The sequence below is a fragment of the Pinus tabuliformis genome, chromosome 8 (assembly GCF_031772625.1).
Source record: "Pinus tabuliformis cultivar Carrire ecotype Pingquan chromosome 8, CPIR1, whole genome shotgun sequence".
NCBI lineage: Eukaryota > Viridiplantae > Streptophyta > Pinopsida > Pinales > Pinaceae > Pinus > Pinus tabuliformis.
In genome coordinates, this window is record NC_142294.1 from 58,888,732 (window position 1) to 58,903,417 (window position 14,686).

General features: G+C 38.7%; 1 protein-coding gene across 3 annotated transcripts in view; it reads left to right on the forward strand.

Moving 5' to 3' along the window:
* The first annotated feature begins 230 nt into the window (after positions 1-230).
* The window catches only part of LOC149234134 (transcription initiation factor TFIID subunit 4b-like), a 138,545-nt gene continuing 124,089 nt past the window's right edge, over positions 231-14,686 (forward strand). For 2 of the 3 annotated variants that reach the window (XM_089371757.1, XM_089371758.1), the window contains exons 1-2: positions 231-774; positions 1,084-1,213. In XM_089371757.1, the coding sequence (XP_089227883.1) occupies positions 736-774; positions 1,084-1,213 (169 nt within the window). In that variant the 5' untranslated portion in view covers positions 231-735. The remainder of the gene's footprint in view (positions 775-1,083; positions 1,214-14,686) is intronic. The other variant, XM_089371759.1, reaches the window with a different exon arrangement.

Below are 14,686 nucleotides of genomic sequence, written 5' to 3' on the forward strand. Positions count from 1 at the left end.
AGAAAATATTTGATCAGTGAGAGACTAGGTAGATCTTGATAAATCCCAATTTGAAATAAATCTAAAGTAATTATTGTATAAATTACCACCAATACATTTGTAGGGACCACTGGACACGTACCATGGTCAACAAACCGATGCCAACAAACCGACTCACCATGCTTAAAACCTTAAAAACCATATAGATGACAACGCACTCCTAAAACTGTACAATATCTAGTTAAGCTGCGAACAAACAAATCCATATAATAATATGTTTAAAAGCCACACACAGAGACGTGAAAAAAGGCATATAATAAGGTAATTTCGACATCACATATCACCGCAGGCTGCAAAATAGTGCTATAGAGCGATCCATGATCTCTCTGATTTCGGAGGAAGTAAACCCCTGTGACCGCACACCGCAAAATAGTGCTATAGACCGAACCATGATTTCTCTGACTTCGGAGGAAGTAAACCCTTCGATCTCTCTGACTTCGGAGGAAGTAAACCCTTCGCAGGACACCCAAAGCGGTTGAATATTTGGATTGGCTTTGATTTATTGATGCATTCAAGCATAATAAAACTTAGGTTTGAACGCCACAAAACCTTGCATACCAGCGACATATACACTTAAATTTGTTATCTGTGGAGCATCAAGCTCCCCAGGAATTAAACATTACTCCCAGAACAATATAAAGGGGGAAACACTTCAGAGCTACCTCATAGCAATTGATTTCTTCTGCCTAGGGCTCGATGGACGCAGGAATTGTGAAATTTCTGGAAGAAGACGAGGTTGGTTTATTTCCTTCTTTCCGTGTTTACTGAATTCCTAGATTTCACCTTAATCATTTCCTGGATCATGGTTTCATGGCCACCTAAAAGAAATTTTTATATTCTCTTAATTCTATGTTCACACATTGAAAAAACAATGCGTTTTCAAAGTATTATTCCTCAGAGTTCATGATCACAGTATTCAGCTTGCAAAAGTTGACCCAACTGTAAATTTTATAAATTTCACTGAATTCAGGGGAAGGCGATCTTGCCCAGGGAATTTTAGAAAACTTGGTTTACCAAACTGGACATGTTTGTATATTGATACAGGATGAGCATATGCATTCGGGTGAAGCTGTGGAAGCATTCAGCGCTGCCCTAAACAGAGACATCGGGGGAATATCGACTGTAAGTTCAGTCTCGGCTTCATCTGCATTGTCCGAGACGCACGGCAACAACGGTAAGTTTTCTGAGTCTCTCTGTGTGTGTATGAGTTTTTATTCCCACATTGCAACAGTTCGGAGACAAGGGTGATTTATGAAGTAGTAAAGGCACCAAAACCTCTTTCAACCTGGAAAGTGGCTTTGGGGTGAAGGCCCCCTTGGTCGATGCGATATTATCGTGCCTTGGTCAAGTACTAATGTTGCTTAGAGGTACCTTTGTGCTGTGCGGATCCCTATTGCCTAACTGTGAGTAAGTATTGTGACTTGTCTTTGTGCCAGCTTCCTAGCGACAAAGCTTACTTGCCTGCTTGCGAGTGTTGTCTTTGTGCCAGCTTCCTAGCGACAAAGCTTACTTGCCTGTTTGCGAGTGTTGTCTTTGTGCCAGCTTCTTGTGAGTAAAGTTTGTCTTTGTGCTAGCTTCTTGTGAGTATAGTATTGTCTTTGTGCCAGCTTCTTAGCGGCAAGCTTGCTTGCCTGCTTGTGAGTATTGTCTTTGTGCCAGCCTTTTAGCGGCAAGGTTACATCAAAGTGGTCTTTGTGATGCCTTCTTAGTGGCAAGCTTACTAAAGATCAAAGTGGCATATTTGTTGCCTGCTTGTGAGTATTGCCTTTGTGCCAGCTTTTTAGCGGCAAGTTTACTTAAAAAATCAAAGTGGTCTTCGTGATGCTTTCTTAGTGGTAAACAAACTTAAAAATCAAAGTGGCATATTTGTTGTCTGCTTGTGAGTATTGTCTTTGTGCCAACTTCTTAGCGCCAAGCGGAAAAATCCAAAGTGGTCTTTGTGATGCCTTCTTAGTGGCAATCTTTACTAAAAGCAAAGTGGCATATTTGTTGTTGTGTGGCAAGCTTACTAAAAATAAAAATGGAACTTTTGTGGTTGTGGATTTTGTTAATATGGCTTCTCTGTGCTTTGTGGATTCCTATTGCCTGCTTGCGAGTTTTTTCTTTGTGGTGCCTTCTTAGAAACAAGTTTACTAAAAATTAAAGTGTCATATTTGTGGATTTTGTTAATATGACTCCTTTATGCTTTGTGGATCACCATTGCTTGCTTGTGAGTACTTTCTTTGTGGTGCCTTCTTAGTGGCACGCTTACTAAAAGTTCAATGTAGTCTTTGTGGTGCCTTCTTAGTGGCACACTTACTAAAAAATCAAAGTGGCATATTTGTTGTCACATTCTTAGCGACATTTTCTAAAAATCAAAGTGGCATATTTGTTGTTGTGGGTTTTGTTAATATGACTATGTCCCTGCCTGGTTATTTCCTCAAACAATGATGATTGGTATAAGCTTGAGCTACTCAAGGTGACAGAAGTCCGGGTTCTGCATTGTCATCAAATAAAGACATATTTGTTGTTGTGGATTTTGTTAATATGACTCCTTTGTGCTTTGTGGATCCCCATTGCTTTCTTGTGAGTATTGTCTTTGTGCTGCCTTCTTAGCAGCAAGCTTACCAAAAAATCTAAGTGGTATTTGTGATGCCTTCTTAGTGGCAAGCTTACTAAAAAATCAAAGTGGTCTTTAAGATACCTTCTTAGTAGCAAGCTTACTAAAAAAATCAAAGTGGCATATTTGTTGTTTCCTTGTTAGCAACAAGCTCACTAAAAATCAGAGTGGCATATTTGTTGTGGATTTTGTTAATATGACTATCTCTTTGCCTGGTCCTTTCCCCTACCAATGATGATTGGAATAAAGTTCAATAAACTTGAGCTATTCAAGGTGATAGATGTCTAGGTTCTGCATTTTCATTAAAATACTAGTTAACACACCTTTTTGGTGGTATGTGCCTGTTAAGGGGTTCCTTCAGGTTGATGATTGTCAAATCTGGCCTTTAATTGCTGTCCACATTTCTATTGGTCAAAGTTCCATAGTTATCACAACTGGACCAGTCATCAAACCGGTAGACCCCCCTGACTGGGAACCGGTCAAAACCGGTCCAAAAAATTGGTCAATCGAAAACTCATAAAACACTCAAATTTTAAAGAAAAGTATATATATTCATGTGCATCCATTTCCAAACTGTTTATACACAAATAAGCAAAAGTTCTCAATTACATAGCATGTAAGGGTGCACATACCAAAATAAGGGTGCACATACCAAAATAGTAGGATGTTGATGTCATGACTAAAGGCCATCATAAAATGGTAATTTTAATTTGATGTTCGTTTTTTATTTTTGAAATCATCTGGTTGGGTTGAAAGTTGAAACAGGGCTACCAAAAGAGAGTTGTAGATGTCACCTACAACTAGTATTTCAGGATGGAAGATCCTGAAAGAAACATGACTTAGACATGTGATTCGATGGAAGATCCTGAAAGAAACATGACTTATAAGAGGTAGCTGTTTGAAGAAAAACCAGATGTGCACTAGAAGATCAGTTTCCGATAAAAAGAAAGATGACATGACTATAGGTTCAAACTATGGTTCGTTGAAGGGAAAGTGACGGAGAAGATGGCTTATGCCCTATGATAAAGTGATGATGAAAAAAGCTCCATGATGAAGAAGATGAAGTTCATGACATTGGAAAGAGGAGCCTTACAAGCAGCTGATAGTACCATGATCTCCACCAAATAGCAGAGAGCTGCTTGTTGGAAACAAGTCCCTGGTTAAGAGGGAGCTTGGGCAAGTCCCTAGTTAAGAGGCAGCTTGAGTATATTCCTTTTTATAGGAATGAGTATATCCTCCCTAGTTGAGAGGGAGAGATAGATACATCATTCTTGTCTTCATGTTATGAAGAAATAATGGAGGATTGGGTAAGCATCTGAGCTTGACTTCGATGCCCTTTGAGGATGTGGTAGAGCATTCAATGAGCAAGAGTAGCTGAAGAGGAAATTCCTTGAGGATGTTTTATTCCAAGACAAGAATTGTGCTAAAAGGACATACCCTTTGAACACCCAGGTCGAGTATGTGCCTTGAGAGACAATGATTTAGGTGTCTATAAATCATTGGCCTTGCCAGCATTGTGCTTTGATCTTGTGAAGGGATAGGGCTGCTAGTGAAGGCTTTGCTATGCGACAATGTTGGTTGGTATAATGAGATGCACTTGTATAAGCTGATAAGATAGCTTATGAGATGGCTTACCAATTTGATTCTTATTAGAATTCTTCAACATGAGAATGTCCAAGTACCATGTATGGATTATGAATACCTCCCTACTTAAGCGGGAGTGTTGAAATATGTAACTAGGTTCGGTCTTCATAATGACATATATAATCATGATGCTATGTATTTGATGTAAAGAGAAATTTATTATTGTCATTCTTGACGCATGGGTTTCATGCTCAAGGTTATTTTATTTATAGTTCAAGCACCCATTGAGTGCTTCTAGGGCTTGTCTTTGAGCCAGAAAGTCATAAGAGTCACTGTAATATGTTAAAGACCCATTTGGGCATCATGTATTATGTAAGAGAAAATTATTTGAGTCATAAAAGACCCTCTAAGACAAGTCAAACTTGCTGCAACAAGTCGGCCTTCAAAGGATAATAAGTTGGCCTTCCAAGAGGAACATTGGCCTATTAAGGGCATCCTAGTAACTTATATATAAGAGGGAAGTCGACTTCATTTGGGGACATCCATCATTCATCCAGAAGTTCGATCACAAGACAAGAAGAAGTCTCATATCAAGCGAAGTAGAAGAGAGATAAATCGAAGTATTTCAAGAACTGTTTTGGGCTTTCTTTCCTCACATGTGTGAAGTTAGGGCATCAATCTTACTACATGAAGTACTAGATTACAGTCACATTAGGAAGTCGAGATTTGTCTCTAAAAGAAGTCTCCTTTGCAAGTCGAATTACCTAGAAGAAGAAGCCATCTCAAGTGAAGGAGAAAGAAGGGTAAAAACACCATATTCTCCCACACGTGCAGAAACCAGGGTTTTTGCAGTAGCCAAAATTGCAGTCATAATTGTAGGTCCGAAGTTGAGGCCAAAGAAGAGAGTTGCAGCAGTTGTGAAATTGGTTTGACTTGGGTTGACTCTTTGCTAAAAGAATGTTCTTCAAAGGAGAAGTTTGACTTTGTCTTGGATGGGTCTTTGTCAAGGGTCGTAGGTTTTGGAATTCGTCATTTGAAGTTCTATAAGAAGAGAAGAATTCTTGTCGGTTTTCCTCTTGAGAGGTTTTGGCCCTAGCTGATAACCTATATATTGTGTCCTCTTGTCTTATTGTTCTTTATTGTTTGGTAGATGATTGATGATAAGAACACTAATTATGATTAAGTGAAAGAAGAAGCTAAAAAAGTTAAATAAAAATACATCACAAACAGTTATCAAAGTAAGAGAAATCACCTAATTTAGTTGCCCTTAGATTTCTCAACACTAAGATCTGTTGGAGAAGCCTCCCCTGTGGGGATAAATCCAACCCAAAACATTATTAGGGGAATAGTTGCTAAGGTGACAGTGGTGATTGATTCCATTGTTGCTTTTAATCTATAGTGCTCAACAAGGCTTCACGCTAAGGTGCTAGATTTTGCAGTAACATGCTTTATTCAAAGCAGATAGCTTTGTACATTATAGTAGGGCTTGTTGCCGCAAACTCTAGCAGGCCTTATGAGGGGACTCACAAGGCGAGGGCTAGACTTTGTAGCAACAATGAGGAAAGATTGCCACTGTCACCTAAACAAACTTCCACTTGCTGTTTAGTGGAGTATCACCACAAGGGAGGCTTCTTTGTACTTTCCTATAAGGATATTCCAATTAGTGAGCTCTAGGTGATATAAGTAGGGTATGGAAAGCTTCTTTAATGACGAATAGGCTCAATTCTTCTTTTTAAAGATATAAGTATTCAAACCTTAGAATAAACAAGGACCACTACAAGCTAGGGCTTATTGATGTGCAATGATAAAGGTGTACCCAAACATGTAGGAGTTAAGCAAAGGGTTATTTAATGATTGGATCAACAAAGGAACAGGATAAATCCTCAAATAGGCTTTCAAGTTGAAGCTTGGCGAGGGTTTAGGGTTTCTGGGGCACTAACTAGATTAGGAAGGATGGTGCCAACCCTATTTGGGGAGGATTCACCACAACATAAGCTAGATTTTGTGCTTAAAAGGTATAAGGAGGAAAACCCTAGATTTTCATCCACAAACATCTATTCAAAATAATCTTAGAAGAAAATCGGCTTGAGAAAAGCCTTAGTGGCTTGCCTTAAAAATCCTGGGAGATATAAAGTAAGGAGAATATTTTGATTTTGATTATTTTTGATCAACACAACTTTGGTCAATGCCTATTCCTACTTGGGAAGATGAGGTTTTAGGGCAAATTTCAAAGGAAGAATGAAATTGATTGGAGTAAGTTGGGGGGGGGGATATTTTTTCCTCATGTAAAATTGTAACTATCTTTTTTGTGAGGGGAGAAATTAGATAGAAGATGCACACTAGGAGTTCTATGGATTTCAAGGAAGAATATATTTAACATGTAAAGTTTTAACTTTTACCAATATGTCCAATAAACAATGTCTTTAGTCATGGAACATTTAGAAACCTTAGCATTAATTCATTCACATACAAAATAATGAAAAATCAACAATAATATTTCCAATCCTTCTATGAAAAAAACCTTCTTTCAATCCTGAAATGATGTCTCTAATGCAATAGTCAATCTCCATTAGCAAGATGCTCCATAAAATCAATTTTTATCAAGTAGTGAAAAAGACAAGGCAATTCACACGCTAGAAAAGGAGAGCCGAATTACATTTGTGATGATGAAGACAATGAGTGAAGGGGTCCTTTGTTTATATGAGGCCTATCCCCTTACTTTTACAAAATATTAGCCTACAAGCCCTAAAAAACGTTTGACTTTGAGTGTTTGACAAGACAAGGTGTTATAAACCAACCCCATAGCTCATATCAATAAAATAATGTATCAAAGCACACAAGTGTGGGTCGATATCCTCCAAGGCATGATGTCATGCCCTTTTTGGGCCATAAATGCTAAAAAAATGCATGGGATGGGCTAATGAGATGTCCCATCATCATAATCAACTGCAAGTCTTGAGGGGAGATCTCAGGAAATGCCCCAAAGTGTCTCCATGTCTCAAAACCATGCTTTAGGTGCCCTACATCACCCTCTCAAGGGCTAGATGGGTGACATGGTATTGTTTTTCTCCATCATTGGGGCTCCAAGTTTGAGTACAAGTCCTCGCTTGTCATCCTGGGGATGGTCATCATCATCTGGACTCTGGATCAAGTAACGCTTATCAAATAGTGTTAAGGCTAGCCTGGTCTGCTGGGTACAACATCAAGTAAATCCAACACCAAGCAAGAGAAGCTCAGTGTTTCAACATTTGGGGGTGCTCTTGGATGTCAATCATCATTTGGAATCATCAAAGTGCCAAACGCTTTGTTCTCGAGGGGAAACACTGCATCTGCAAGGTCATCATTACTGTTTGGAAGGTACAATGCGCCCTCAAAGGCCTTTGCTACTATGTGAAGAACCACATGGGAAAGGCATCTCAAGATCAAGTGAGAGCCACCAATCATTAGGAACAATGACCATAGATGCATCATAATGGACTGTGCTTAATTGTTAAGGGCATAATAACACTTCAAACTAAGACCACCTTCAAATATCTAACTAGACCAAGTCTTGTAAACATGTTCCTACTTATGTTATGGATGGCTAGATGGTCAAACCTATTTGGTGATTTTAGCACCTAAGGGGAGGTGACATGTCCTAGGTCAACCTTTTAATCTGGAGGTTCTTATGATAGTGGTGGCAATGGAGGGGAAGGACTTCAAGTCAACGTGCCATGGCCATGGGACTAGTTCATGGAGGTCCATCATCCCGAGTGTATATATGTAAGGAAGGATCAATCATAAAGGCATGAGTTACCTCTTTCCTCGGCTTGCTTTTTTCCACACCTTTGGTGCACCTTTTGCTTCTTTTTGATAATGCTTTGATTGAGAGTATAACTTAGGAGCCCAAGATTGCTTTCAACGATTTAGCATTTATTTACCCCTTAATGATGAGTTAGTTTATCGCTTATCAGGGTTGGGACATGCAAGAATTCCTTTATCATGTGATGGAGCATCAAGTGCTCAAGGAATTGGGTGATGGCTAATGAGGGTAGTGGAGCTCATGCTGAGCCTTTGCCCATTCGCTAATTAATGTCTCAACCATCTTTTTCATTTTAACTTTCCTTTTCTTTCATTGTGGCCATTTTATGCTTTTATCTTTCTTTTAGCTACATCAACCTCAAGGGCAAAGTTTTCGGCCTAGACTCAACGATGAGGATAAGAGAGTGCTAATCCCAATGAACCAATGACCGCAAGCTCGAAGAATGGAGATGAAATATGGGAATGATGGAAAGTGATAAGTATGAAATATCATGGACAAACTACTTTAAGCCAAGTCTCCCAAGTAGTACACCTCCCACAACCCTAAGGCCTTAGAGGAGCTCCCATTGGACTATGATAAAAAGCTAACCTCCCTGGTGAAGTGAGAGAACATGTTTATGTTTCAGATTGGTCAATCATCTAGATCATCCCTCAATTCATGTTAGCATGCCCAAAAATTAAGTAAAAGCACATGATTGCAAAATGGTTAAAGTACCCGTCAAATGATGTTCTACCTTCCTTCAAGAGGAATGCCAAATGTTGAGAGGTGTTTGACCAATGCAAATGGTGTAGGGTCATACCATATCATCATGTACTGAGCAATGTAGGGGTGCTGGTTGACTGGTTTTCCAAAGAAGGAGAAGATTTTTCTCCTATGGGTTACCCATTTTTTGGTGGGTAACAGGGCTCTAACATTCCCTTCTCATTTAAAAGCAACATTCTCCTCAAGGCCAATCTGTTGGAGTAATTGACAGGGTCCATAGAATTTTAGTGCTAGCTTTTGGGAGCCCTTGTCTTTAAGAAATGTTTGCTTATAGGGCTAGAGACAAAGGAACATTTGATCCTTGTTATTACAAATTTTTGCACCAAGAAAGGATGACATGCTTTCTAAACTTTGCATTGGTAATTAGTGCAACATTTAGGAAAATTTGCGGTTCATGTTGCATGCAAGTTTCCCTCTCCGTTGAGTTGCTGCTTGCCAACCACATGGTGGTGTCCCTAGTCTTGCATGCACTATTTCAACTTGTAAATGTACAAATAACACATAAAAATCAGCATGCAATGGTTGTTCTTGGTCAACAAATTAGTGGTCAAACAAGTGGTAACTAAGTCACCGGGTTCGGCGAATTTGATCTTTCGAATTCAAAATTCACTGAACCTCAAAACAATTGAAACAAATTCATTTCTATTTGCCTAACTTTATGCCGAACATGAACATGAACAAATTCGATGAAATTCGGCAAAAATTCGTTGAATTTTACGTTGAATTTTATCAACAAAATTTTAGTTGCCGAACTTTATTCGAATTTCAAGGATGCCGAACTCAGATACAAACACGAATGCAGTGACTAAAATACTTTGTCTTAGATGGTGGAATAATCCTCAACATTAGCTTTTTAAACAAGAAATGAAATACACAAAAAGCACTTTTAAATAGCAGTTTTTAACCAAAGAAAAGGCTCACAAATTTCACAATATTGCACAAGAAAAACATCATAACATCGATCAACCCAGAGAGACAATAGATAAAAATCAAGCTTTATTCTGCAAAGGCCATGAGGTTGGTTGCACTAAGAAGATTGTTACAAAATTGAGACAATGATGTTCTCGCCCAATATAGTGGAAGCTAGAAGAGAGAAAGAGAAGTGAAAGGAGAAAGATGGTATATGTTGTTGTCGAAGAAGATCCACCCATCCAAGAGCTTACTTAAGGAAGTTACCCATGCAAGGCTCTTCTTGAACTGATGAGAGAAGAGAGGTGAACTGTCCATGTGGTTTGGTGTTGTGGAGGTTTGCTTGAGTGTGACTAACAATGCATGTGAAGAAAGCTTAGTTAACTGGAGGGAAAAGTGGAGTAGATAATCCATGGGCCTTGTTGACTAGAGGAAAGGTGGAGTGAAGTGAGGATAAAGTGAAGAGAGCGAAACCAATGTGCATTGCTCAACAAAGGATAGAGGGGAGTGATGTAGTAATGTGCTAGAGTTAAACTGGTGAAGAACTAGGGTGAGGTGGCGATGTACTAGCCATTGGCATGGGAGAAGAGGAGATGATTCTAGTCCAATTGAAATTGAACTAGGAAGAGAGAGTTAGAGTAAAGCGAAGTGGAGAAAAGAGAATTCATGGATTTAGTTAACTCAAGAGAACACCTTATAGACTTATCCATGCATGCATGTGACTTAGTCAACTCTAGAAGATGCCAAGTCACTCCTAGACTCATGCATGCATCCCAATAACCTTTAGTTGACTCAATCAAGCGACCTAGTTAACTCACCGACACATGCAGTCCTCCTTAGATGACTTGCCACTTTACTCAAGCTCATGCATGCATCTTGATCTTGTTGCTTGTCACCCTCACAAGTTGCCATGTGTCACAATTAGATGTTGCCATGTGTCATCATTGAAAGTTACCACATGTCACCCTTGCATGACCATTGCTAAGAATAGGCAATTGTCTGCATGTCCTGAATAACTCATTGAACTTAGCTTTTAATGAGGAGTCCAAATACGCCATCATAATTGCCATGCAAAACTCGTGAAAACTAGAAATACCTCGCATGTCAATGAAACCACCCTTATTGGACTTGGTTTTTAGTGGGGAGTCCAAATATGTGACTAGATTGGACATGCAAAACCTGCCAAAAATAGGCCCATCTTGCATGTTGCCTAAAAGTAGTTCATTGGAATTGTGAGCTCACAAGGATCTCAAATATACCATTGCAACAGACATGCAAGACTCAAATTTGAAGTTGTCACTGCAAGTGTTATGCATGTAATTCAAAAAAGGCTCACTAGAATCGTAAGCTCATAAGGACTTCAAATATGTAATCAATACTGCCATGTGGGCCTCCGAACGCTGCATCCTAAAAAGTAGTAGAATTGCTAAAAATAGTAACTCTCCAATATGATGAAAATCTATGCAAAATTGTGTCAGAATAACCATAACATTATTGAACCCATACTGCAACCCATCTCCATGTTGAAAATGTAACTAGTGTCGTTCTTCATAATGAAATTCAAATGTATCATTGATGTACTTATTATATTCATTGAGTCAATTTTTTCTTTTTTATCATGAGTCAATGAAATGTAATTGAGTCAAAGTCCCATTTGGACTTGTAAAAGAAAAAGGAAAATATTTTTTGAGTCAAAGAGTCAAAAATGTCACCACAATGACCAAGTCGACCCTCTTGGACAAGTCGACCTAAAGAGGCAGCCATTCCACCTCCTGGACTTGTATAAATACAAGATAGTTTGACCTCATTTAATCATCTATCCATCACTTCGATTTTTGTGCAAGGAGAATTTTAATGAAAGTCAAAGGAGACAGAAAGAAAAGTCAAAGAAGAGAGAAATTTATTTTTTATGCCCTAGTTTTTGTTCACAAGTGAGTTTTCTAAGGCAGTTTATGTGCTACTATAGGCTTGAAATTTCAGGGGCCAAAATTTTCGGAGATGAACAAATTTATGAGATTTGACCAGTGTTGACTTTTGTTGACTATGACTTGTTGGAAATGGATTGAAGGAAGGTTGACTCGGGTCTTTATGTCAGTCTTGGTCGTCTTGGTCTTGTGTCTTGGATATCTCACTTTGATATGATTTTATAAGAAGAGGATTTTCATGGGTTTTCCCCCTTGTGGGGTTTTGCCTTGGCTTGGAGCCTAATTGATTGTGTTCTTTGTCTCTTGTGATCTTCATGCATTTGTACATTTTGATAATTGCTTGATGAAAAGAATATAAATTTAATAAAAAGGCAACAAACATTCACAAGTAATTATCAAGTTAAGAGAAATTTACAAGCATCCTGATTTCTCAACACTCCATGGGAACCAACCCCTATCCCAAGAATATATGTATCTGAATATGTCTTTGAAGCTCTAGCTTGATGAAATATGCTAGTCATTAACCCTCCAAATTTACAAAGGGGCAAATTTAGGGGTTAACAAACTTGCCGTGCTATAAAAGAATGCTTAGAAAGATGTTGATCGATTTCTTGTTTCATTTGATTTTAAGCCAAAATCAGACTATTCTTAATTGTGCAAAGAATGGTTTCACTTGTGTTATATATGTGATCCATGTCTTGAACCTTGGATGTGCTTGGTAAATATGAAGGAATTGAAGGAGAATATTGGCAATAGACAACTTTATATGGCAACATTTTCATGGCACTACAAAAAATGGTGTTGTACCACCATTTGGTAATGGGGTAGCCGCTGAACCCATTAGTGCTTTTAGTCTGTTGCAAAACATCGTAAGTTTGTTTCCAAACATTTGTTGACCACCTCAGTGTGACCATTTGTTTGGGGATGTTGCACTATGCTTATGTTCAATTGTGTGCCTTATAGTTTAAACAACTCTTGTCAGAATTTGTTTGTGAAGGTGGGATCATGATTCAACACAATGCAAAGTGGGTATGCTATTTAACTTAAAAATTTGATCCATGAAGACTTTGGCGACTATGGAGAGCGTCAATGGGCATTGTAAGGCATAGAAGTGAGTATATTTGGAAATGTGGTCAACTACCACCATGATGGTTGATTTGTTGTTGGCTTTTGGGAGGCCCACTATAAAATCCATAGACATGATAATGAAGACAGTGGTTTGGATTGACAATGACTCTAATGTCTTGGGTCTTATTATTTCACCCTTGTTCTCTTGGAAATCTTTACATTCAACAAGACAAGTATGGATGTCCTTTTGAATGCCTTCCAAAAAAATACACCCTTTATATTGCAAGGTTTCCTATTGCAAAGTATAACTTGTAGGGGGTGTTGTTGCACAAACTAGTAGGCCTAGTGAATAGGATAAAGCTAGAGGGCACAACAACACCTTGAGACAAAGGCCCACTATCACCACAACCTATGTTTCCTTTTCTTCTCGGATTTTCAATGATGGGAGGAGTCCTAATATCCCTCACTTGTGATATATGTTCCCAGTATAGGTTTAAAGTGAGGAAAGGTGGCTCATTGGAAAGGTTCAATTAAAGTATGAGCTTTGGGAGAAGCTAGGAGGACTTTCCACGAAAAACCCAGTGAGAGAAATACCATACAAGACTTAGGGTTAAGATGTTTGACGAGATGAGTGTTCATCCAAGGTCAAGATAGCCAAGAGAAAATGTTATGAATGATATACTTCAACAAGCATTAAAGCACAAACCTTCAAAGAGTCCCCAAGTTGAAGGATTAGCACCTAGGGTTCCCGCTTGGTGTGATAGCTAGGGCATCAATTTTATTGAAATTCCACCATCGGAATTCGTTCAAAACATGTGGATGCCTAGAGGAGACATAAAGGAAGGATTTTATCTGGATGGAATCCAAAAATTTATCCTCCCTAAAATTTCGCTTCAAGCCCTAGAAAGCTTCTTTATCCTTAAAGGGACGAAGAAGAGAGAGAAGAAAAAGATGATTCGTGGAGTTGAGGGTGATCACCAAGGACCTAGGACTAGTGCCTAGCAATTGGGAGGATTGGAGTAAAAATGATCTTGATTTGGTAATTTCTCTCTTCAAGGAGGCGTAAAGAAGCAACTTCATTATTTATGGATGCAACTAGATGACAACTTTAGACTTTTATACTTCAATGGCGTTTTTTTTGGAGTTTCAAGGATGCAAATTAGCCTTTAGGAACATTCATTCATTCATCATCTTATGAGTAACACATGCAAAATTTTCCAATATTATCAAGGCCTTAAACAAATTTTCATGAATTAGGGCACAATAATAACCATAAGACAAAACTCCATGCATTAGACATTCATTAGTTCAAAAATAACATCAAAAGGCACTTACAAGACAATGAAGAGTATATCCATTATCCATCCACAAGAATGCCAAAGAGAAGCTCCAAGAGAGAAAACAAAATTTTCCAAATGTGAAAATGCATTAGCTTCATCAAAATCTCTCCACAAAGTTGCAGGGCGAAAATCCTCTAATGAGGTAGCTGAAAATCCAAAGTGTGATGATTTCAAATGAGAGTGAGTCTCTCACATTTATACAAGACTCATAGGTTCAAATTTCAAATTATGAAGCCCCTAAAGTGTTAACACAAGGTAAGAAACCCTTGGTTACAAGCCAACCAAGATAGCTTTACATTAATTATTATTTTCTTTGCCTTTTGGCCCATGCAATTAATGCGAAGTGCTCTCCAAGGCGAGCTTTGAGGTCTCATGTGCTGAGAATGAGGGTGAAGGCCTCAAAAGTGCTAAATAAGAGGGGGATGCCCTCGAAATGTTGTAAAACATCTCCAAACCCCAAGTTGGGCTTAGTGGGCTTCAAATGGGTCTCCAAATGGCTCAAGATCAAGTCGATGCTTAATCAATGATGGCTAGAAGATGACACATGCCCTCCCACGTCTCTTCGGGTGAGACAAAACCTCCTTTGGGCCTTGGATCAACTACCAAGTGTCAAGTCAATAAGTAGCCGGTTGGGCAACATGGTCCAAGTGCCTCATCA